At 38.0% G+C, this 22,551-nt stretch overlaps 1 protein-coding gene across 3 annotated transcripts in view; it reads right to left on the bottom strand.

Moving 5' to 3' along the window:
• MICU3 (mitochondrial calcium uptake family member 3) overlaps positions 1 to 17,192 on the bottom strand; it is a 109,459-nt gene extending 92,267 nt beyond the window's left edge. For 2 of the 3 annotated variants that reach the window (XM_049631704.1, XM_049631705.1), the window contains exon 1: positions 16,688 to 17,191. In XM_049631704.1, the coding sequence (XP_049487661.1) occupies positions 16,688 to 17,077 (390 nt within the window). In that variant the 5' untranslated portion in view covers positions 17,078 to 17,191. Of the gene's footprint in view, positions 1 to 16,687 lie in introns of all 3 variants that reach the window. The other variant, XM_049631703.1, reaches the window with a different exon arrangement.
• Positions 17,193 to 22,551: the final 5,359 nt, after the last annotated feature.

Raw genomic sequence — 22,551 nt, 5'->3', positions numbered from 1 at the left:
TTAAGCCAACGAATTTCTCCTACCACAAGGAAACCTGTAAGGCTTGAGGTAGGGAGGCAGATTCTCCTTTACTCTTTAGGTTTCATCAATGCAGTGACATTTATTTTTGCAGACTGCAATTTACTCAGATTACCTGAGGACAACATAAAATCTACACGTAACATTGTGATATTTAATATACATACTTTCAATTAAAATTCCATTTAAACTTGAGGAGTTAACAGTTCCTATAATGAGAATTAAAAAGTTTGAAGTAATTGGTGGTACAAATATATATTAATTATATTAATGAAGTCATTAATCCTTCTTCTTAGGCATACAGCTAGAGTACGTTTCCCAGGATCTCTGGCACTTAGATATGACCCATCTGACTCAGTTTAGAAGTGACACGTGCCACTTCCAGGCCTGGCCCGTGAAACTGTCCCTGCGTATTCCTCTCTGCTCCACCACCACCACCACCACCAACCACTACCACTACCACCACCTTTTTGGTTAACTCGTTTGTTGACACTCTGGGGAACCTTAGAAGTCACTTGTTGAAGACGGTAGAGTCACTATCAATCTACATCTCAGAATGACTGCATGAAGGCGAGCCACATACAGGAGACTTCTATCAACCTACACACAACCCTAGAAATATTACATAAACAATAAATAAGCTTTTATTTGGGTTAATCCACTGAAACCTGAAAGTCTACTTGTTAGTATAAACTAGCTTACCCTAATAAGATCATATTTGAATACAATTCTGTACATTAAATTGATCCTAAATCTTGGAGACGATGTGAATGTCTTGACAAGAAACAGAAAATGAAAGTTTATAATTAGATATTCTGGTATTTCTTTTTGGAGAAGGGTACATTACAAATGTGATATATTCTACAAATTAAGGAGAAGCTATCCAAGGATTTTATGTGGCCAAGGGTGGAATATTTTCATTTTCAAGAATCTTACTTAATCAGTAAAACTTTGCCTTAAACATACTCCCACGAGTTTAACATTCTTATGGAACTAAATAAATCTGGTCGCCTGTCTTCTATCAATTTTGTTTTTTTGTTTGTTTGTTTATGTATTTTGTCATTGAGAGGACAAAGGCCCTCTGCTCTTCTCTGCCACCAACTTCACTTAGGCACTAATATCTGGCAAGTAAGTTCTGAGTCACTAATACTGATGGAGGCAGATATGCCCTGGTTCTATCATTTACCACCTTGTCAATGGCAGCCTGTAGGCATTCCTCCTCACTTATTAAAGAGGACTCTAAAACCTAACTCATGATTTTCCCCACCACTCCAAATCATGTCAGAGAGAACTTCAACATTCAAGGAGATGGCCCCCTCTAATAACTTAGCCTCAAAGCTGTCTGACTCCCAACTTCAAAACTCAAGGACAGAATTATACATTATCATTCCACCTCTTGGGCTACTGGGTACGGCTGGAGAAAAATCATAGACTGTAAACTCCTTTCTTTAGTTTTGCAGGAAGTTTCCTTCATTCCTGTTGAACTAGAAGTGAGGGACATATAAAGGCATATTTAGTTGTGAAGAAGTGATAAATGAGCAAATTTACTTCTGATAGATCATTTCCTCTGTGAAAAATGGAGGTCATTCACTTGAGACAGGGCAAAGTGAGGTGTGCTGTAGGTAGAGAGAAACACATTTTCAAGTCGCTGTTGTGGCATTAAAAACTGAGGTGTTGGGGACATGTAAAAAACTGTTAAACATGTCTCCTTGTGCACAGGTTTCCGTTTCTCAAGAGTTTATACCTAAATAGAATTTCTGAGTTATTAGACATGTGAATCTCCAATTTACTATATAATGTTAACCTATTTTCCAAAGATTTGTATTCCTACCAAGAGAGTATGAGAATTTTTGTTGCCAAAAGTTATTGTCAGTGTTTTTAATTTTATCAGTCTAATTAATAAGAAATGGTACTTCAGGGGCTACCTTGTTTTAACTACTTTCAATATAATATTATTATTTTTGATGTAGGATGCAATGTTTAAGAATTACCTCATTTTTTTACCAATTTTTTTTTGGTCAAATCTTTACTTAAATTCTAGTTAACAGACAGTGCAATATTGGTTTCAGAATTCAGTGATTCATGACCTACATACAACACCCATTGCTCATCAAAACAAGTGCCTCTTCAGTACCCATCACCCATCTAGCCCATCTCCCCACCCACCTCCCTCCATCAACCCTCAGTTTGTTCTCTACCATTAAGAGTCTCTTGTGGTTTCCCTCTCTTCTCTCTGCCCCCCTTCTCATATGCTCTGTTTTTTAAATTCCACATGAGTGAAATCATATGGTATTTGTCTTTCTGTGACTTATTTCGCTTAGCATAACACACTCTAGTTCCATCCATGTCATGGCAAAACTCAAGATTTCATTCTTTTTAAAATTTTTTTTTAATGTTTATTTATTTTTGAGACAGAGAGATATGGTATAGGTAGGGGTGGGACAGAGACAGAGGTAACAGAATCCGAAGCAGGCTCCAGGCTCCAAGCTGTCAGCAAAGGGCCTGACACTGGCCTCAAACTCACAGACTGTGAGATCATGGCCTGAGCTGAAGTCAGACGCTTAATCGACTGAGCCACCCAGGCACCCCCTTTAATGTTTATTTTTGAGAGAGAGAGAGAGAGAGAGAGTGCAAGTGGGGGAATGGCAGAGAGAGAGGGAGACACAGAATCCAAAGTAGGCTCCAGGCTCCAAGCTGTGAGTTCGAGCTGCACATCGGGCTCTGTGCTGACAAAGTCCAAGATCATGATCTGACCCTGAAGTTGGGCGCTTAACTGACTGAGCCACCCAGGCAACCCAGGATTTCATTCTTTTTAATGGCTGAGTAATATTCATTGTATATATACACCACATCTCGTTTATCCATTCATCATTAGTCGACGGACATTTGGTATTTGGGTCTCTCCATAGTCTGGGTATTGTTGATAATGCTGCTACAAACACCAGGGTGTGTGTATCCCTTCGAATCTGTATTTTTGTATCCTTTGGGTACATACCTAATAATGCAATTGCTGGATTATAGAGTAGTTCTATTTATTTATTTATTCACTATTCCTTCTTGAATTTCACCCTTTATTTTATGTTAATTTCTTCCTCATATCCACTCTTTAATAGGTCTTTCAAAGATGATCCGAAACTGGTAAACTGTTTCAATCCTTAAAAATGAATTTATTTTATACTCATTCCTAAGTGACAATTTAGTTAGGTATAGAAACCTAAGATGGCAGTTACTTTCTCTCAGCATTTTGAAGACATATTATACTGTCTTCCGGCTTCTATCCATTGCCACAAATTAGCCTTCCTTCAATCAGGCCAACTACTATCCCTAGTATAAACCTGTCCTGCTTCTCTTTATCTTTGATTTTACAGTATTCCTACATTCTGACTAAATACAGATGTATCTTTGTTTATGCTTTCTAAATCTGGGAATTAACATCTTTGTTCTTTTCTGAGAACTGTTTAACTATTTCTCTTAGGACACTGCTTCTCTCTCTCAGTCTGTAACCCCTTAAGAGACAAATTTTAGACCCAGTTTATTTTTCATGTCTCTCAAATTTTCCTATTTACCAATTCTTTAAAAGTGTGTTATATTCTGTGTAGTTTCTTCAAAATTATCTTCCAGATTACTAATTGCCTCTTCAATTATGTCCTATATGCTGCCTTACCTACCTAACCTTCAATGTCTATATTTCACATTTCTAGAAATTCTATTTGATTCTTTATTGTAATCTACCTATTCTTTTTCATACTGAGTTTTCACTATCTTTAATCATTCTCAAATACTTAAATTACAGATTCAACCAAATTATCCTATTCTTTGTTAGGAATCCATTCAGTTTAACTTTTTTTTTTTAATAAAACTTCATATATTTTGTACCTTTGGATTATGAGTTTATCCTCTTCCAGACCTTCTCTGTAGGAATTACATATAGTTAATGTTCAAGGTATTTCCCTTCAAAAAAGTTTTGTATTTCTTTCTGTCAGCGACATCAGCTTTTTTTCTGTTTGGGTAACGTAAGTTCTAACTCTGAACCCATATGAGGTAGTAAGGGACCATGTTTATACATTCTCAGATTTTTTTTCCCATGTGGAGTTCAGGCAGACATCTACAGGTCTCCTTGTCATCAAAATGAAAGGAATGATATTTTTCTAGTCCATTCTTCTGATGAGGGCTCTAGGTGTCTCAGCTTCAACTTTTCAAGGTCTTGTTTCTATCCTTAAGTCGGCATTAAAATCCAAGTCCCTATAATTCTATGAATAATAACCCATCGCTCGCCCACGTAAGCCACAGCTCATGCTGTTCTAGTTAGTTTCCTCCTTATTTCTGCCCCTGGCAATTTCCCTTAATTTCCTGAGTACAGTAAGGTATTTAAAAGAATGCCTGAAATATTTTTATGACAGATTTATAGTATGCTGTATTACAAGAACCAGAAGTCTAAACCATTTATTTTATTAAATGGGCATTTCATTATTTATGAGCATTTTCATTTCATTTAGAAGTCAGTTTCAAAAAAAAAAGTCATTTTCCTAATACAATATACTTCACACCTAAGAAAGACTGATAGATACCTATTACTCATTCTCTTTTTTCCCTACAAAGAGAACTCTGATTTTTAGCTAGGCACAATAGCACATAAAATAAAGGTAACATTCATCAGGCTTTGTTGCAGTTACATAAGCTAAAAAAATGACTATTTTGACTATATTCTGGCCAATAAAATGTAAATAAAAGTGCTTTTTTGAGACTTGTGAAAGGCAATTAAAAGGTGCTGACCCTGCTATACAGGGGGTCAAGGTAAGTAAAGGCAAAGTCATTATCTTGACTCATTTCTCTTGATCCCAAGCCATCTGCTCTTTACTGTATCTTGTTTTCTCTTATTTCAGCCTATGTTATTTCCATATCTCTTTAATCCCTGAGTTTAAAGCTGTTGGAAAGGGCACTCAGAAGTAGCAATGAGTAAGCAGATCATTGTGGAGGGAGGAAGTGAGGGAAAAGAAAGGGAGGAAGCTCTATATCGTCCCAAGCTAGACAATTACATGAGGATCACAATCGCTTTTGGATTAGGATGTGGTGCTATGAGTGAACCAGCAGGATACCACAGTGCCCTCCTTCACCAATTTTTCTAGGTTAGGTACCTCTGACCCCTCTGTCTCACCATACCTTGAGTCCTAGTACTAGTACCACAGGAATTAAACTAACTCCCTAGGGAGCCACTCTATAATTAAGAAGGCACAGCTGCAGATACTTGAATTTTACAGTACATTTAAGAATGCAGCTTTCTAAAAAAAAAAAAAAAGCCACTATCTTTGTAGATTCTAAGAGAACTTCCTTAATAAAACACACCACCAAAAATACGAAAGAGACCCATTTTAAGAACTTCTCTATCAGCCTAAAATCAAATAATACACTCCTGGGTACCTGAGTAACTTCTGCTCTTATTTATCTGACATTCAGATAATCCCTCTCTGGTTCACTTCTTCATAACCTTCCAATTTTCAATTTTCACCATTCTACTAAAGATCAGTGTGCAACCCAATCTCTGGCTTAAGCCATGTTCTGAATTCTGCTGGGCGAGGGATGCGGGTAAAACACCAAAGGCACAAAGTGCTACTCTCCTAGAATTTGCCAGCGAATGGCAGAAACCTTGATAAGTTTGCCCGCTTGCCTGCAGTTTTATAAAAATTTGACAATAACAACTATAATAATTCAGGATAAATTCTACGTTTTAAATATTTGGTGATATATATGTATTACTTTTTGATAATTAAATATTTACTTCATAATAACATCCAGTATTTGTATTTCTAATAAAACTTAGAATATCAGATCAAAGTACGAATTAGAGATTTTAATCTTACTCCCCAAATAGGATGTATTCACTTTGATTAAGTCTGTGTTATAAAATACTTGAATCAAAACTCTTATCTGGCTTTCATGAGGATCACGTAATCACCAGGGCTGGCAGATCAGAGGAGAACATATGTGACAGTACATGTGCACAGCACTGAACCGGTACAGTCACTAGGACTGTATTCTTTACGAGGAGGACATAAAATCCTAATGTGACCCATTTATTTGGATATTTGGATAGGAATCAGTATGGAGAAAGCCATGTGACAAAGAAAGTTTGAGTCACACTGATCTCCTTTCACCACAAACCCTGGTCCAAAAGCCGCCTACCACTGCCCTTAGGGCTCCATCATTAAGGTTGACATAGTAATAGCTTCAAAACCTTTCTTAATCTCTTGGGGACGAAAAATGAATGTTGTTTGTATATAGAGAGAGAATCATAAGTCTCATCCCATCTTTAGAGTAGTAAAGTTTTAGAATAAAATTACAGTTGACCCTTGAACAACGCAGGACTTAGGGGCGCCAAACCCTGTGCAGTTGAAAATCCATGTGTAACTTTTGATTCTCCCCAAACTTAACTACCAATAGCCTCCTGTTAACAGGAAGCCCTACCTATAACATGAAAAGTCGACTAACAAATATTTTGTGTTATATTATATGCTGTATTCTTATGATAAAATAAAGTAAGCTAGAGAAAAGATAATGTTTTAAGAAAATCATAAGGAAAATACATTTATGGTACCGTATTTACGGGGGAAAAAACCTGCATATAAGTGGACCTGCACAATACAAACCCCTGTTGTTCAAGGGTCAGCTGTAGTTGGAAGAAGTTTAGATGATCCTATTTGAATATAACTCATTTTAACAGGCTGGAGCTAGCTTAAACTGGACCTTAAACCCATGGGAACCTTTCTGACCTGATGTGAAGCTGGTTAGGAAAATTCATTTTGAATTGTTCCAAGCCGTTTGAATAATCCCTTATATCCCTTCCAGAGAAAGGGATAATCTAAATATCTCAACTACGGAATATTTACATTATCAATTTGATAGATATCATCCTTATCAAAGAGCAGAAAAAATGGAATCATTTGAAATTCTTTTATACACACTTGCTATATTCTAAATTCTGGAGATGGAGTTGAGTATTAAAATGAGTAAAATGTAATTTAGTGAATGGGGAATAAAGCAGAAAACATGAATTCTACTTTCCCAATTTGGAAAAATAATTCTTCAATGAACACTTACTATGATAATCAAGTAATGATACAGCACTGAATTTCCACATTTTACTTAGCTTACATAATCTATCAATATGTCAGAGAATAAAGAGGTAAAGGGTTACTCAAAGAGGAAGATAAAAAGCATATCTAGAAAATCCTGTTTAGTACACAAATGACTAAGTGTTTTTTTTAACGCTAGATAATATCACAAATAAAACTTGTTTGATTTTTTTAAACACATTTTTCTTCAACACAAGAGTGTTTACACTAAACAAAGCAAAGTTACTCAAATTCTCAGTGTTTGCTACAACAATTACAGGAGATCAGTGAGAATTAATAATCTCCGGTTTAAACTTGCCCATCAAGTTTAAACAGAAGAATAAAATCTCTACTGTATTATAAGTTTGCTGCATTTCCTATGTGAGTTAAATATTACATCATGGGTAAAAAAAGTACTAATTAGATCATACTACTAAGGTTTATATATCTTAAAAAGTGGAATAACATAAAGAAGAATTAAAACAGCAAAAGCTGTGTCATGTAAAAATATTCATTGAAAAACTACATTTCATGAGCAAGTTAAAAACTCATTTTGCCATTTAAAAACTCATATTTAACCTTGCAAATAGAAAATATGAGGAAATTAAAAGATTTCATGGTTTTCTAGTTGGTTTCTTGTTTGTTTGTTTGTTTTTTTAATGGCCATTTCAATATGCCACTCTCCCCCAAATCTCTATCATGGTTTCTCTACAAATTTCTATTATCTTGCTCTCAGAAGATGACATCATCTTCTATTTCAGAGCAAACAGAAGCCATCAGGCAAGAACTCCTTCAGGTAGTTGCCAGTGAACATGTATAATCTCTGCGTCTTCCCATCCCTTCCTCCTACACACTGGAAATGGCATTGTTCCTATTATCTAAGATTACATTTTTTCTTTTGGGCTTTAACTTTCATTTCTCATCTGTACTTTGGTCCCTGGCAAATCAATTATCCCCTCTTCTTCCTTGGGGTTTAGTGTTCCTCTTCTTTCCTTCAGCTTTTAAACATATTTAAGGATCTTTCATCCAAAAGCAAAAAAATCAATTCCACGTTTCTTAATCTACTACTGTCTCTCCTTCCTCCCCTTCAAGGCCAAATTTATAAAAGGATTGCCAACACATACCTTATCTTGCCCACATCCTCTTTTCTTTAACTTTATCTCAACTTCTCCAACTATCATCTGATTTTCACCTCTAAGACCTCACCAAGATCACCCATGATCGCATTGCTGAATCCAGTGAACACTTTCACTTTCTCGTCTATGCCGACCTCCTCTGGCTGAGCTCACTGAAACTGACTAGAGCACTTATCTGAAGTACTATCTTTTGTTGGCTTCCACGACTCTCCTGGCTTTACCAGTCTAGACCTTACTTCTCGGCTTTTTGCATAGTTCTATTTACTGACAGTCTTTTAAATCACTGATGCTCACCAGGACTCTTTCCTTATTACGTGCTTTTCTCTTCATGTTCTACATATTCTGAACAATGTCATCCATTCTTATGACTTTCAACACTTGATGATTTCCAAATCTATTGCTATAGTACAGATTTCTCCCCTGAGCTTCTGACCTATGTGTATCCAACTGGAGATTTCTCTTCCGCTGTCCAAAAGACACCTTGATCCACTGTACAAATTAAAAACATAATCCTTGCACACTCCCCCCAACTTTTTCCTCCTGAGGACCCGGTCTCTGTGAACTTGCTGCACAGTCCACCTAGAGCCCAAGACAAACACGTGAGTATCACCCCAGACTCTTCCAACTCTCTCATCCCTAAAATCCAATCCTGTTGATCCTACCTCCTTAATCTCTCTCCAATGTGGCAAATTCTCATTGCTTCATTGCTATTCTTCTACTAAAGTCATAACCATTTATTGTCTAAAGAAATACTATGGATTAAAAACTGTCCAACACGCATTTTTTTTAAATTAAAGAATATAGAGAATCATACCCTCTGACATTCTCATCAGAGAAGCAACAGCATCTTACCTGGCCTCCTCCTTTTTAGCATTCCATCCCTCCCTCTAATTCCCCATCCAGTCAAGTAATAGTCCAAAAAAGCAAATTTGATTATATCATCCTCATGCCTCATGCTAAAAATCCGTCAGTGTATCCTTATGCCTCTTTCTTTTTTAATGTTTATTTATTTATTTTTGAGAGAGGGTGAGCGCAGGGGAGAGGCAGAGAGAGAGGGAAACAGAATCCCAAGAAGGCTCCGTGCTGGCCAGCACAGAGCCCCATGTGGGGCTCGAACTCACGACCTTGGAGATCATGACCTGAGCCAAAATCAAGAGTAAGCAACCATCTCAAAATAAGATAAACAAAGTATTTAATACTGAAAGACTAAGGACTCTAAAGAGAATAAATCTTCTGGCTTTTCATAGGCTTAGAGAGAGAGAAGGAAACAAAAATGTATGTACTCTGCGTTTACTACTTCATGAAACTGAAATTAGTTATTAATTCACATCTACTACAAATGCTATGACTCCGTGTCCAATCATTAATCCTCACAGATAACACAATGAGGTAATACATCCATTATTTTATCTTGCACTAATTTTCTAATCTCTAAAGTCAAATGCAAATTTGCATGGATGAGATGATTTTGTAAAAGCAAGCTTTCTAAAGAACTGTAATCATAAGATATTATAACTTATTTCGGGATTTAGAATTCAGTCATTCAGTTATTAAATAAGAATTTATTAAAACCTTATGACCTACAAAGCTTATATCCTGTATGGAGAATGAATGAAACCTCCCTCAATGGCACTTCAAAAATTTAGGACTAATATAATTGTTTTAATAATCTCAAGTGTCTTTAATCATTAGGTAGAAAATGGCATCCATTTTTCAAAAATTATTAAAGATAAATTATTTATTCAATCAATGAGAGGGAAGCTACATTTTACTTAGTACTCATAAACAGTCCAGTCTCAAATTACATAAACAGAATTACATGTGAGAATATTAGAATCATTTAGGAAGTCACGTTAAGCCCAAATACTATTTACCTGAATTCCAATTCAAAATAGAATTAAATGTTTTTCTTTTTTTTTTTTTTAAGGGGAGATTATATAGATCAAAGGAAAATACCTGTATACACCTTCATTCAAACTGACCGCTGTGCATTATTTGACAATTTCCAAGTCTTAGAAGAGAATTAGAGATGAGATTTTTTTTTTAAATTTAAGTGGAAAGTCATGACAGTTTCAATTCCTAATTCCCAGCGTGAATCTGAATAAAAAGATACCTATAAAATGTTGTAACTATCTTTCATTGCAACCCAGACAAAAGAGGCACATGGTTTTATAACTCTTAGTTTGATGTAACCAGAAAGAGGATATATTTTTTTTCAAATTCATCCAAATTTTATTCTGTGATTTACTTAGGAAAAAGATATATACATACACCCAAATCGTAGTATGTGAATCTGTAACACAGGCCACTAGAAGGAATGAGGGTAGAATTTGGTGGATTTGTCACAGAGTGACCAAAGAGGGGATCAGGCACTTAATTTAGCCTTCTCTACAACAATGTTCTTCTACACAGAATTAGCCTATCTTCAGTTTTACATCTTTGTGGCTTCTCTCAGTCTATAAAAAGTTGGGAATCTTCTACATTTATACATCTAGCAAATTCTTCAATATTCTGGGAAGGAATAAGCATAACCTCATGTCTCAAAATGCGTTACCTTAAAAAGAAGTTGGGAAAGATATACAGTGAAATAAATTAAAAATGCATGATTATTGGCAATTATTATAGAACTCTACCAAAGAGATACAAATATTGTTGTCTTCTCCATTTGAGAGTAAAACTAAATTAAGTTGCTTAAAACTTTTTAAGAGATGCAAGTCAAAAATAGATGTGTTCTGTACAATAAGTAAAATATGGATGAAAGTGTATTAAGCAATCTAAATTTTTTTACTCTGGACCTTAAACAAAAAGGCAGTTCTAGAACAAAATTTTTTCCCCTAATAAAAAATAATGCTTTTGTAAGGTTCTAAGCAGAATCTTGTCAACATCTTTTTATGATATTAATAAAGGCCATGTCTACTGAGAAATTTTGGCAGGCCAAACTTGCACAATTAAAATAAATAGTGTCATGTGATTGGTCTCCCAAAGCCTGGAATTTTGACCTTGACTAAAGTCTTCCCAATTCTAATGTTATAAATAACCAGCATTTAGTGGAACAAAATACTAAAACTATTAGTTCTCACAGAATGTGGTTGTGCTTTTCAGTGTGTGTGTCCCATGTAAATGTTTAGCATGGGCTTATTCACTTGACAAATATTTATTGTGTGTCTACCAGGGTTAGGCCCCGTACCAAGCAATGAAGATATAAAGGTGACCAAGACCAACACAATGCCTCTTAAAGGGCTAAAAAAAGCAGAGAAGACAATTAACATAGAATTGCAAAAGTCATCATCTGGGAGTGTAGGATAAGCAGGGGTATTTTAATAGAGTAAGGGAAAGCCTTCTGCAGGAAGTTGAGAGGCAATGTTTTAAAAACAAAAATCTTCAAGGTTACAGTAATAGAACTGTGGATCTGTAAGCTACTGCTGTTCATGCCTATCAGTTAAATTATACACTCTCATCACATGTACAGGTTAATTTATTGCTAGGCTTATATTTAGTGTAACATGATGAGTAAAAGAGGCTTTAAGCATCAACTTTCTTAGTACAGTTTTAAACCTCAAAAGGAATCATTTCTACTACCTCAAGAAATTCATAATAAAAGCATAATAAAAAAAAGGGGGGGAGAAAAGCATAATAAATGAAGTGGCAACACAGGTTTAAAATATTTCTGACAAAATGGCAGACAGACCTCATGAGTTTCTTTCAACCCCTTCCTCTCTTAAACACATTAATATCACAGTAAAGGAATTTTTTTTTTTTTTTTAAGGTAGAAGCAGGGGCGCTCGGGTGGCTCATTCGGTGAAGCGTCCAGCTTCAGCTCAAGTCATCATCTTGTGATTTGTGAGTTCAAGCCCCATGTCAGGCTCTCTGCTGTCAGCATGGAGCTCGCTTTGGATCCTCTGTCCCCCTCTCTCTCCGCCCCTCCCCCACTGTCTCTCTCGAAAATAAATAAACACTAAAAAAAAAATTAAAAAAATAAAGGTAGAAGCATACATGAACTAAGCCAGAGAAAAGGAGACCAAAACGATTAAGAGAATTTATGAAAGTTTTATAAAATGGAGGAGATGCAGCAGTGATAAGTGAGTTAGACGAACAAAGGCAATACAGGAGTATCGTGGAGGAAGAGACCAAATGGAAGTAAGCTGATTCGAGTTACAGACCCCAGAAAGGGAAGGTCTTGGGAATCCAAGGAGCTGTGAAAGTAGAGGAAGTGATGGGGCTGCAAACAGAGCATTAGATAACGACAGGTAAGAACGTCATTGGAGACTTCTCCAACACACAGGCTCTCACATACAGGTGCGCGTGCACCTGCATCTAGACTACAGCTCCTCCAACCTTTCCTATTCTTTGAAGTAACTCAATGACACCAGAGAAAAGGACTTACAAAACACTGACATTTGGATACCACTCTATTAAAAAGTCTAGGTCACCAAATTAAAAGCCATCCTCATGTACAAATAGCTTCTGAGTACCAGTAACTCCACTACTAGGCATTTACCCAAAGAAAAAAGGTATAAGACTAAAGGTATATGCTAACTCAAAAAGATACATGACTCGTATGTTTATCACAGTGTTATTTACAATAGCCAAGATATGGAAACAACCTAGTGTCTACTAATAAATAAATACATAAAGAAGATGGGGCATGCACATATACATAATGGAATATTACTCAGTCATAAAAAGGAACGAGATCCTTACCATTTGTGACAACATGGTTGGACCTAGATGGTATTATGCTAAGTGAAATAAGTCCAACAGTGAAAGACAAATTGATATGATTTCATGATTATGTGGGATCTAAAAAACAAAACAAACAAATGAATAAACAGACTTTAAATACAAAGAAAAAACTGGTGGCTTCCAGAAGGGAGGTGGGTGGGAGGATAAGCAAAATAGTTAAGAGGATTAAGAGGTATAAACTTCTAGTTATAAAATAAATAAGTCATGGAGATATAAAGTACAGCATAGGGACTACAGTCAGTAAGATTGTAATAATGTATGGTGACAGATGGTGATTACATACACACATACACCCAAAAAACATAACTCAATATACCTGGCGTTAAAAACAAATCATAGCAATCTAGAAGGGTTCTGAGATTACATTAGTTTACAAATGTACTTTGCATAAATGAATCTGGAAATTACAGGTGATAAATTATAGAAGCAACTTATGCAAAGATAAGGAGAACACCAATCATTTGACTCCTCCTCAAAGAAAATAACCTGATTTCACATCCAAATTAACAGAGGCATTTACACTTAAATGTTTTAAATTGATAAAATAAAATCTATATTATATATGTACTATTTCATAGCTCCCTGCTTTCACCAAAATTTTAAGTGGACCAATTAATTGAACATCTACAGTCCAAATGTGGTAAAAATGGCTGCAGTTGATGCTATACAAATTTATCTTGTGAGTATATGTCTTTTTCTAGAAGAAGTTGTCCTTTTCTGCCATTCCAAGAGAAAAATCAACAGTGTGGAGTTCAAACAGAAGTGGGGTTTGGAAGATTGATTTTGTTCAATATAAAGGCATCAGGCCTAGAAGTCCAGCCTCAGCATTTGTGGGCCCCAGGAGAATCTCATGACCTTGTGAAGCAAGGAACACTTTCTTCTGTATGAAGAACATACAAGTATTAAAAACTATCTGCAGGATAAGGCAAAATTTAAATTCTGCACATTACTTAGTTTTGCATGTAAATGCATTTAATTGTGCTTGCTGCATACTCTATTCCTACCCAAACTCTCTTGAAATAATCAGCCAATGCTGCTGAATCCATTCTGAATAGTTCAGAGAAGAAAATATACTGACAGAAAGGAAGGTAAATTGTAAGTATATATATCAGCAAATAGACATCATGAAACAGCATTATAGACAAGCATATTAAGTTTTATATTCAATAATTTCTATGATTACCCCAATTTTGCTTTAGACCACAGGTTGACAGCATAAACATTTTAATGCACACACACACACACAAAACAAATAGTTCTGAGTAGCTCTCATATGTAGATAGGCAACAACCCCAGATATGTGAGGAAAACCTCCAAATTGAAAGTGAGGGCTTAAAAAATCAAACAAGAATAAAATCGAACTTAGAAGAAACAATACAATGCATAAAGGGTAAGAGAATTTAAAAACAAAACTATAATTAATATCCTTAATATAGATTATTAGCAGCCATAAATTTAGCAGCCAAAAAATAAAACAAAATGCTACACCACAAGAACATTAGAGAACAAAAAATAGTTTTGAATTTAAAACCAGCCTAGCTGAAATAAAACTCTCAACAGGACAGATAGGAGATAAAGTCAAAGATATTTCCCATACAAACAAGCAAGCAAACAAAAAGATTAAAAAGTCAGAATAGAAGATTAGATTAGGATCTGTTGGGAGGTGTAACTTCAAGCTAACAGAGGTTCCAGAAAAAGAAAACAGAGAAAATGGATAAGGCGAAATTGTCAAAGAAATAATACAAGAAAAGTATACAGAACTTTTAACATGAATTTCCATATTCTATTCCTCAAGTTCCAATACAATAAATGGGAAAAAAATGCCCACAGAAAGCTCATTATTGTGAAAGTTTCAAATACCAGGGGTAAAAAGAAATTATAAAAGTTTTCAGAGCAGGGAAAAAAGTCGATTACAAAAGGAGTAACAATCAAATTGTATGAATGGAGACTCGGGAAGAGTAAGACAAAAGGGCTTTGGTATTATTTTTACAGGAATTTTTACAAACACCAATTATGTCATAATAAATATACATAAGTAAATACATGAATAAAATTACAAAAACAAATTTACTGAACCCTCACTACATGCTAGTGTAATGCTCACTACAATTTTAACTGAAGTATTAACTCATTTAACTCCCCTAATTCTATGAGGAAGACACTATTAAGCGTGGTCTTTTAAAAACTACATGATACTGGGGCGCCTGGGTGGCTCAGTTGGTTGAGCCTCCGACTTCGGCTCAGGTCATGATCTCAGTTTGTGAGTTCGAGCCCCGCATCGGGCTCTGTGCTGACAGCTCAGAGCCTGGAGCCTGCTTCGGATTCTGTGTCTCCCTCTCTCTCTGCCCGTCCCCTGCTCACACTGTCTCTCTCTGTCAAAAAAAAAAAAACCAAAAAACAAACAAACAAAAAACTACATGATACTGTAGTATCTTAACTTTAAAAGGAATATTAATTTTTAAAAAGAAGAAAATACTGTTGTAATGCTCCCTACCTGCCCAATCTGTTCCCAGATCAACCATGGTTGATTAAAAATTCTGTCTTGGTCAATCAGGAGGAAGGGAGAAGAGGAGTAGGAGATGACAGTTGAGGGTATCTGCTGCTAGTATTTTAAATATTCATCGTATGAAAGTACTTTATGCTATGTATTTGTGATTTGCAATTAGAAGGTCCATACAGTAGATTCCTGGGTTTAAATGCATTAACAACTTCCACCAAAAGAACTAATGCACTTACATCATATAACCAACATATATTTGGGCAAAGAATAAAGCATCTATACCTTTCATTAAAGTTAAAAACAGAATAGCTGTCTCTTTTCTAAATTACTGTCATCTAAGCCCTTCACACTCTTAAGTCTTAAAAAGGAAATTTTCCTAGATAACTCCTAGTCATTTACATGACTATTAAACATACTGATAGGAAAAAAAAAAAAAAAAAAACACATCGTACCCCTTTACTCACTTGTCTTACTCTCATCTTTACCTTATATTATTAATGACATAATGATACTTGAACATTTCCATTTGAAGATCTTCTGTAGGAGTTAGCTTCATTCAGTTTCCTATTTGTGCTGTCCTATACTTAAAAGAATTTCTGTCTCGAGGACGGAATTGGGGGGCCGGAAGTAGAATACCCTTGGGACTACTAAACTGCTATACAATAATGTAGCCGCTCCTAAGACCTCAGACCACTGCTTCAAAGCTCCTCCTACGGCACTGGACCTCCTGGATCATTTGCTGTTGTCCGGCCCAGCCTGACAGTTCCTATCTCTCAAATACCCAGCTCCCCACTTTCTGCCTGTTGACTTCTTGGCGGCCGTTTTCTCGTTTTATTTTGTCTTGGTTTGAGGTTTTGGTTGGCAGGTGGTACCTGCAGCCACCTTTAAGGTCCTGGCCTCGATGGCAGCATCATCTGTATCTTCCCAACAGCTGGGTGACCAACCCCTGGGCTGCCCGCCTGGCCTAGGTCTCAGTCTCACAGGAGGTCCCCGTCTGCGGCCGCAGAGCTCACGCTGCCACAACCTCCGATGTCCGGTGTCACAGGGGCCCACAGTCCCCAGCGCACCGAGCATGACTGTCACACGTCCCCTCCCCGAGCTCAGGTGGAACACCTGGGGGCCCTACCCTCCAGCTTCACCTTCGGGGCAGCCCCAGAGCGCGCACGCGCTCACGCACCTACCGTTTCCTTGGCAGCCGCCACGGGGATGGGAATCAGCCCCCGGCCGCGGGGCGGGTCCTCCGGCTCTGAGGCCGAGCTCTCCGAGGGGCGCTCGAGGGCGGGTGTCCAGGCGGAGTCGGCCCTAGGGTCCCCGTACAGCTGGTAGCACACGAGGCCGACCAGACCCCCGCCGGCTGCCGCCGCGATGCTCAGCTCCCCCCAGCGCCTCCGCCGCCTCCAAGCCGCCTCCGCCACAGCCCCCTCTTCCTCCTCCCGGCAGGAGAAGGGCCGGCCAGGCGGGCCCGGGGCTATGCCCGCCGGCCGCCCCCACGCCCCTGGGAAGGGATGGTGAGGGGAGGGCGGAGGCGGGAGCCGCGGCGGCGGCCACAGGAGCCTCCGCAGTGCAGCCATTGCGGGAGCTGCCCGCACCAGAACTAGGAGCGGGCGGGAGAGGAGGGCGGGGGGGCGCCGAAACCTCGCGAGAAGTCGGTGTGCGGAGGTTCGATGCTGCCCGAGAGCGACCCCTACAAACGTGCGACCTGGGGTACCCTGTAGGGGGCCTTCAGCTGGGGCGACCGGGGGGTCTCCGGCCGCGAGATGCCGGCGAAGGGGGCGGATCCCGCCTACTCCTCCGCCCGGCACTCGGGTCTCCACCCCGCAGTCACAAATAACTGCGCCTGCCCCCCGGCAGCACCTGACTGCGCGAGAACCCAACACCGCAGGCTACGGCCAAGTCAGCAGAACTTAAAAGAGCCCTCGTGGGCGAGGGTGTCCAGGCGTCCTTCCGCTACCTTGGCCCTTTGCCTTGGCACGCCGGGGTGGGTCTTGGATCGTCGGTAGCACCCCTCGGAGAAAGTCAAGGCCCCTGAGAGGTCACGAAGAATTTGCAGTTGCACCTTCAGGTGTAAAATAAAAAAGAAGCGTGGCTCAAGTCGTCAAGATGGCAGATTAAGTCAAAGGCTGTTTTGACTACACGATGACAGATTCTGGACTTTTAATGGGGGGAATGCTAACGATTTTTAGTTAGGGTTAATAGGTGTTGTTGTTGTTTTTTAAACATTACCATACCTTAATCCAACAAATCAGAAGTGTCTTGAAAAATACCCTTTTGTGAGGAGGCTGTTGGTATAAATATAAAAGAATAAGTGTGATTGTGTCATCTATTTTTGTTAATTGCTATACAAGTTGGTTTGCTACACTGGCAGTGTCACTATTGTGAGAAAGTGTATGTGACATTCTCATCACTTCCCCGCCCCTGAGCCCAATTTTGGCAGGCTGAGTAATGCTAGCTGTGGTCTCTAGACTCTGGAATGGTGCCAGGATCCCTTAAAATATTCTGGGTCTAAGGGTGTAAATGACAAAATCCAGTTGTCTCAATTGAACTGTGGTCCAAAGGGAATTAGATCAGTTGATTCAGGCAATTCTTATAAAGACTAAGGGCAAACAAAATGAGATTTTCTGACACAAAGCCTGCTATTTCCATTTCCCATGAACCCCTTGCCTATAAGTAATCCATATGATACACCTCAGTTATATCTTGTTTTAATGAAGGCTAATGGAATTTTCTTAAAGTCACTAAACAGAAAAATCCTCTAGCAGATGAACAAAAACGTGCTTATGTTAGGATGCTATCACGTTATGTTTCTTTTACTTCTATCCTGTAGTTCTTAAATAATGCTGTGAGGAAGGCTCAGTGCCTCCTTGTATTATCACCAAGATTCCTTCAATTCCTACCTTCTCTGAATTTTGGGAAATTTTAGTATTCCTAAAGAAACATTTACTCTGTGGATATATAACACAGTTCTTTTTCTGGCATTGTTTACTTTGAACTGAACACAATTTCCGGATTTCCTCATAAATTTCCAACAGGGCCTAATGGCAGAATTCTTGGACAGACTGATGAATTTTTATTGCCTGCATATTAAAAGCTGAAGAGCTCTAAGGGGAATTAAGGTGGTAACACAGTAGCATCATATTACAGATCAGGAAAATGACAGAAAGTCTCCATCTACGCACTTCAAGTACGCATATATGTTCTTTCTTGCTCAAATAAATTTAATATAGCCCCTGCAAGTCATTTCTCTGGCTAGAAACCAAGTTCTGCTGTGAGAGGTGCTGGATTTAGGTTTGTCAAGTATCTGCAGGACTTTGGATAGAGCTCTCTCTGTATGCAAAAATTATTCTGTTTATAACTGTCCACAATACTTTCCCTCGAAAAGCAAAATTTCTTTTTTTTAAGTTTATATATGTATTTTGAGAGAGAGAGCACGAGTGGAGTGGGGGCAGAGAGAGAAGGAGAGAGAATTCCAAACGGGCTCTGAACTGTCAGTGCAGAGCCGGACACGGGGTTCAAACTTATGAACTGAGAGGTCATGACCTGAACCAAAATCCAGAGTCAGACGATGACCCAACTGAGCCACCCAGGTGCCCCTCTTCAAATTTTGTCAATTCTCCTGCACGTCAATGATATCCAAAAATGTCCCTACTCCACAGTGAGAGTCTACATTCAAAAAAACATTCATTTATGTTCACTATGGTCTAAGCAAAAAGAAATGTTCTGAAGCATTTTTAAATGTTTACAACAGCAGGGATCAAGCCAAAAGAAGGTTTTTCAAGGAAGCATATTTATCAATATAGAGTGATAAACTAGCCAGCAAAAGATTTGGACTCTTGATTTTGCTGTCTCAGTAATATAACCTTATAATGCTTTGGAAGACACAGTTTCCTATACAATAATAGAATTGAATAGGTGATCACCTTCCAAGCTCATGGTCCGAATTAACCAAAATGCTCCAAGCATACCAGTAAAGCATATATAAATACTTCAGAGCATTTTTCACATGTCATTTCTCTTTTCAAAACCTACAACTGCCCTACAATTGCTTTAATACTTCCCTATTAAAATTCCATACTATCACCTAGTTATTTTAACTTTTCACTACTTTTTAAATTGCAAAAAAAGGAGTGACTTTTACATTTTGGAAATGTGAACTTTAAGTGTAATATGTGTCATGCCTAGGCAGAAATGTCTTGCTTAACAAAACTCCTATTAAAATATTCCTCTCACCTTATGTTACTCACTCTGAACACTGAAATCTTGACTAGTTAAAAAAAGGAGCAGTTTTATCTAAGGTTCTACATTGGGGCATACGAGCCCCCTACCAGCAGGTGCACTCAATTCCGACAGAGGGAAGCTACCAGCCAAAGAGCAAAGCTTCAGGAAGTCCCTTGTCTCTTGGGAAAGTTGTCATACATATTGTCCCCATCTTCAGGTACAATTAACAAATTTAAAGGAGAAAGTGGTGGGAGAGATGTGTTTTCTGGGGTCACAGTGTTTTCTTGGTCTTTGGTCTTCATGGGGCTAGCCACTAGGAGTCTGGAACTCCATTCTTCAGCATCCAGTGCTATGAAAACAAATGACCCAAGTCACTAAGGGTCTGTTTTTTCTTTTGACTATCTTCTACCCCCAAAGACAAACTGACAGCATTTTGTCCCCTGTTTTCCCCCTTGGTCTAAACTAAGCTGTGTCTACGTTCTATTAGGCCAGAGCATGTATTTAGTCGAGCTGCTGGCACAGAGTAGAGCCTCAATTAATGTTTATTAAATGAAGAAGGGAATTTTTTATCGTTGTAGGGGGAAGAGGCCAAGATGGAAAGGCAATTCAGAAGACAAGGAAATAAAGTACTTCATCGGAGGCTAAAGGAGCTGATAAACCAAGTTGCATATCTGGAAATACAATTAATGCAAACAGAAGACCGAAAGGAGAAAGCAAGGGGTTGGCAAGGAAGGATCAGAGATAGAGTGTGGTTGTGGAGAAGGGTTGATTTGGGAATAATAAATTTTGTGATTTGAAGTCCTCCTTGTACATATCATATTTTGGCATAATCCTGCTGGACTTCAAGCCTTAAAGCAACAGGGTTCCATCAGATTCTTTTGGTCTTCTGAGGAATCCCAGCACGATCCATGGCTGAAGGTCAGTGAATTGACCTTGATACTTCCTTTCCTTTTTGTTATTACAGATCTCACTGGTGACAACAACCAAGCTGTCAGTTGTACACATTTAAGTTCTTAACTTTAAGACAAGAAATAAGCCCACTTTGACTATTATATCTGTCCAGGCTGATTTATATAGTTTCTGACTTTATATGATTTCCAGGGTCTTTGCCAAGTGTCTCACTGTTCAATTCTTGCTGTTTTTGTCCTCCATTGGGTGGCAAGAACTTGTTTTCTTATATATTTGGGAAACAAGGAATAGCCGCTCAGACCTGCTATTAGCAAAGCCTTCTCGTGCCTGAAAATAAGTGAGGCCTTTCTCAGTTGCCCCATAGTCATTTCCATGCCTTATAGTGATCGAAACTTCTCTGCCCATTAAAAGCTGTCTTCTGAAAGAGAATACCCTCAGAGCAATATAATGACCATCCATTACACAAGCATGACTAATAATACAATCTTTCTAAAACTGTTGGCAGTAACTACAAGAGTTGAACACATGTATACCCTATCACCCATTAATTTCACTCATAGGTGAAACACTCAACAGAAATAAATATTTATTTGTACCCAAAGACACATAGAGAGATAGTAGTAAGGGGCCAAAGACTAAAACGTCTCCACATGTTTATCAACAGTGGCCTAGATATGGTTTCTATCTTTATTTTTTATTTTTATTATTTTTTGGATTTGGTTTTTAAAAGTGTGGTGTTTTCAAACACAACTGAATGCTATATAGCAGTGGAAATTACTGAGCGGCCACTACATGCATTCATGTCGATGAGTTTCACAAACAGAAAGTTGAGTCAAAGAAGATGAGCACAAAAGATTCAAGTATATTATTCCATTTATAATGTTCAAAAACAATAACAATATATACATATACATACATACACACACGTGGTATAAGAAATCATGATAGTGGTTTCCTCTGATGCAGAGAAGTAACTAGAAAATGGCTAAGTGGGATTCTGGAGTTCTGTTCATATTTTATTTCTTGATCTTGATGCAGAGTAGACAGTGTTTTCACCCTGAAAATTCATAAATCTGTCTACTTATAATTTGTATATACTTTTAATGCGTCTTATACTTCAATAAAAAGTTTATATGAAATAAAAAGTAGATTTTCTTCCTAATGCTCTTACATGAATGTGTTATATACTAGAGGACTGGCTCAATTATGAAGAGTTGATTGAGGAGTTGGAAATTAATGGAAAAGGTAGATAATTTTGATATAGCCTGAAGAGATTTAACCAAGGAGTACCTTACTAAAAGGCTTTTAGTGCCTGAAAACCTTTAAGAAGATGCTCAGTAGATATTTTCCTTATTTGCTAAGAAAATACCAAAACAAGAACTTTAAGCCACAACTCAGTGTTTTACCTTCTTTGACTTATAACACTTTCTCCTGTACAATGTCCATATGGACAGACCCAGTAGGTATCTGGTGGTACAACCACTATATACCCTTGTCTCTGGCTCTGATCCCAAACTGTCAGGTGTTGGATGGGAAATTGCTGAAAGGGCAGATAACCAAACAGAAGGGCAGCCTTCAGAACAGATGGGAAGATCAACACCAAGAGGGGACCATCAGAGAAATCAAATATAGCATAAAGTAAGTCCATATACATACATACAGAAGATTAGTGAGATGGCAAACCAGTTTCATTTCTTGCCAAAGCCAATCGATTGGTATTGCTTATGCAGAACACTGTGCTGAGCAAAATTTTCAGATCAGGGCCAGAATTCACAGGAAGAAGTACGTTGGTAAATGAATATGTCTGTGCAAAGCAGGCTATCAGATTGGGCTGAGCTGTGTTATGGGACTACCTTGGTTTCCTTGCAACTCTCTAATCAGAGAAGACAGTATAAATAATAGAACAGAAAAAGTGGAAAAT

This window comes from Panthera uncia, chromosome B1, assembly GCF_023721935.1.
Source record: "Panthera uncia isolate 11264 chromosome B1, Puncia_PCG_1.0, whole genome shotgun sequence".
In the NCBI taxonomy this organism is placed as follows: domain Eukaryota; kingdom Metazoa; phylum Chordata; class Mammalia; order Carnivora; family Felidae; genus Panthera; species Panthera uncia.
The sequence above is the reverse complement of the archived record's forward strand: the minus strand, read 5'-3'. Positions and strand labels throughout refer to the sequence as shown.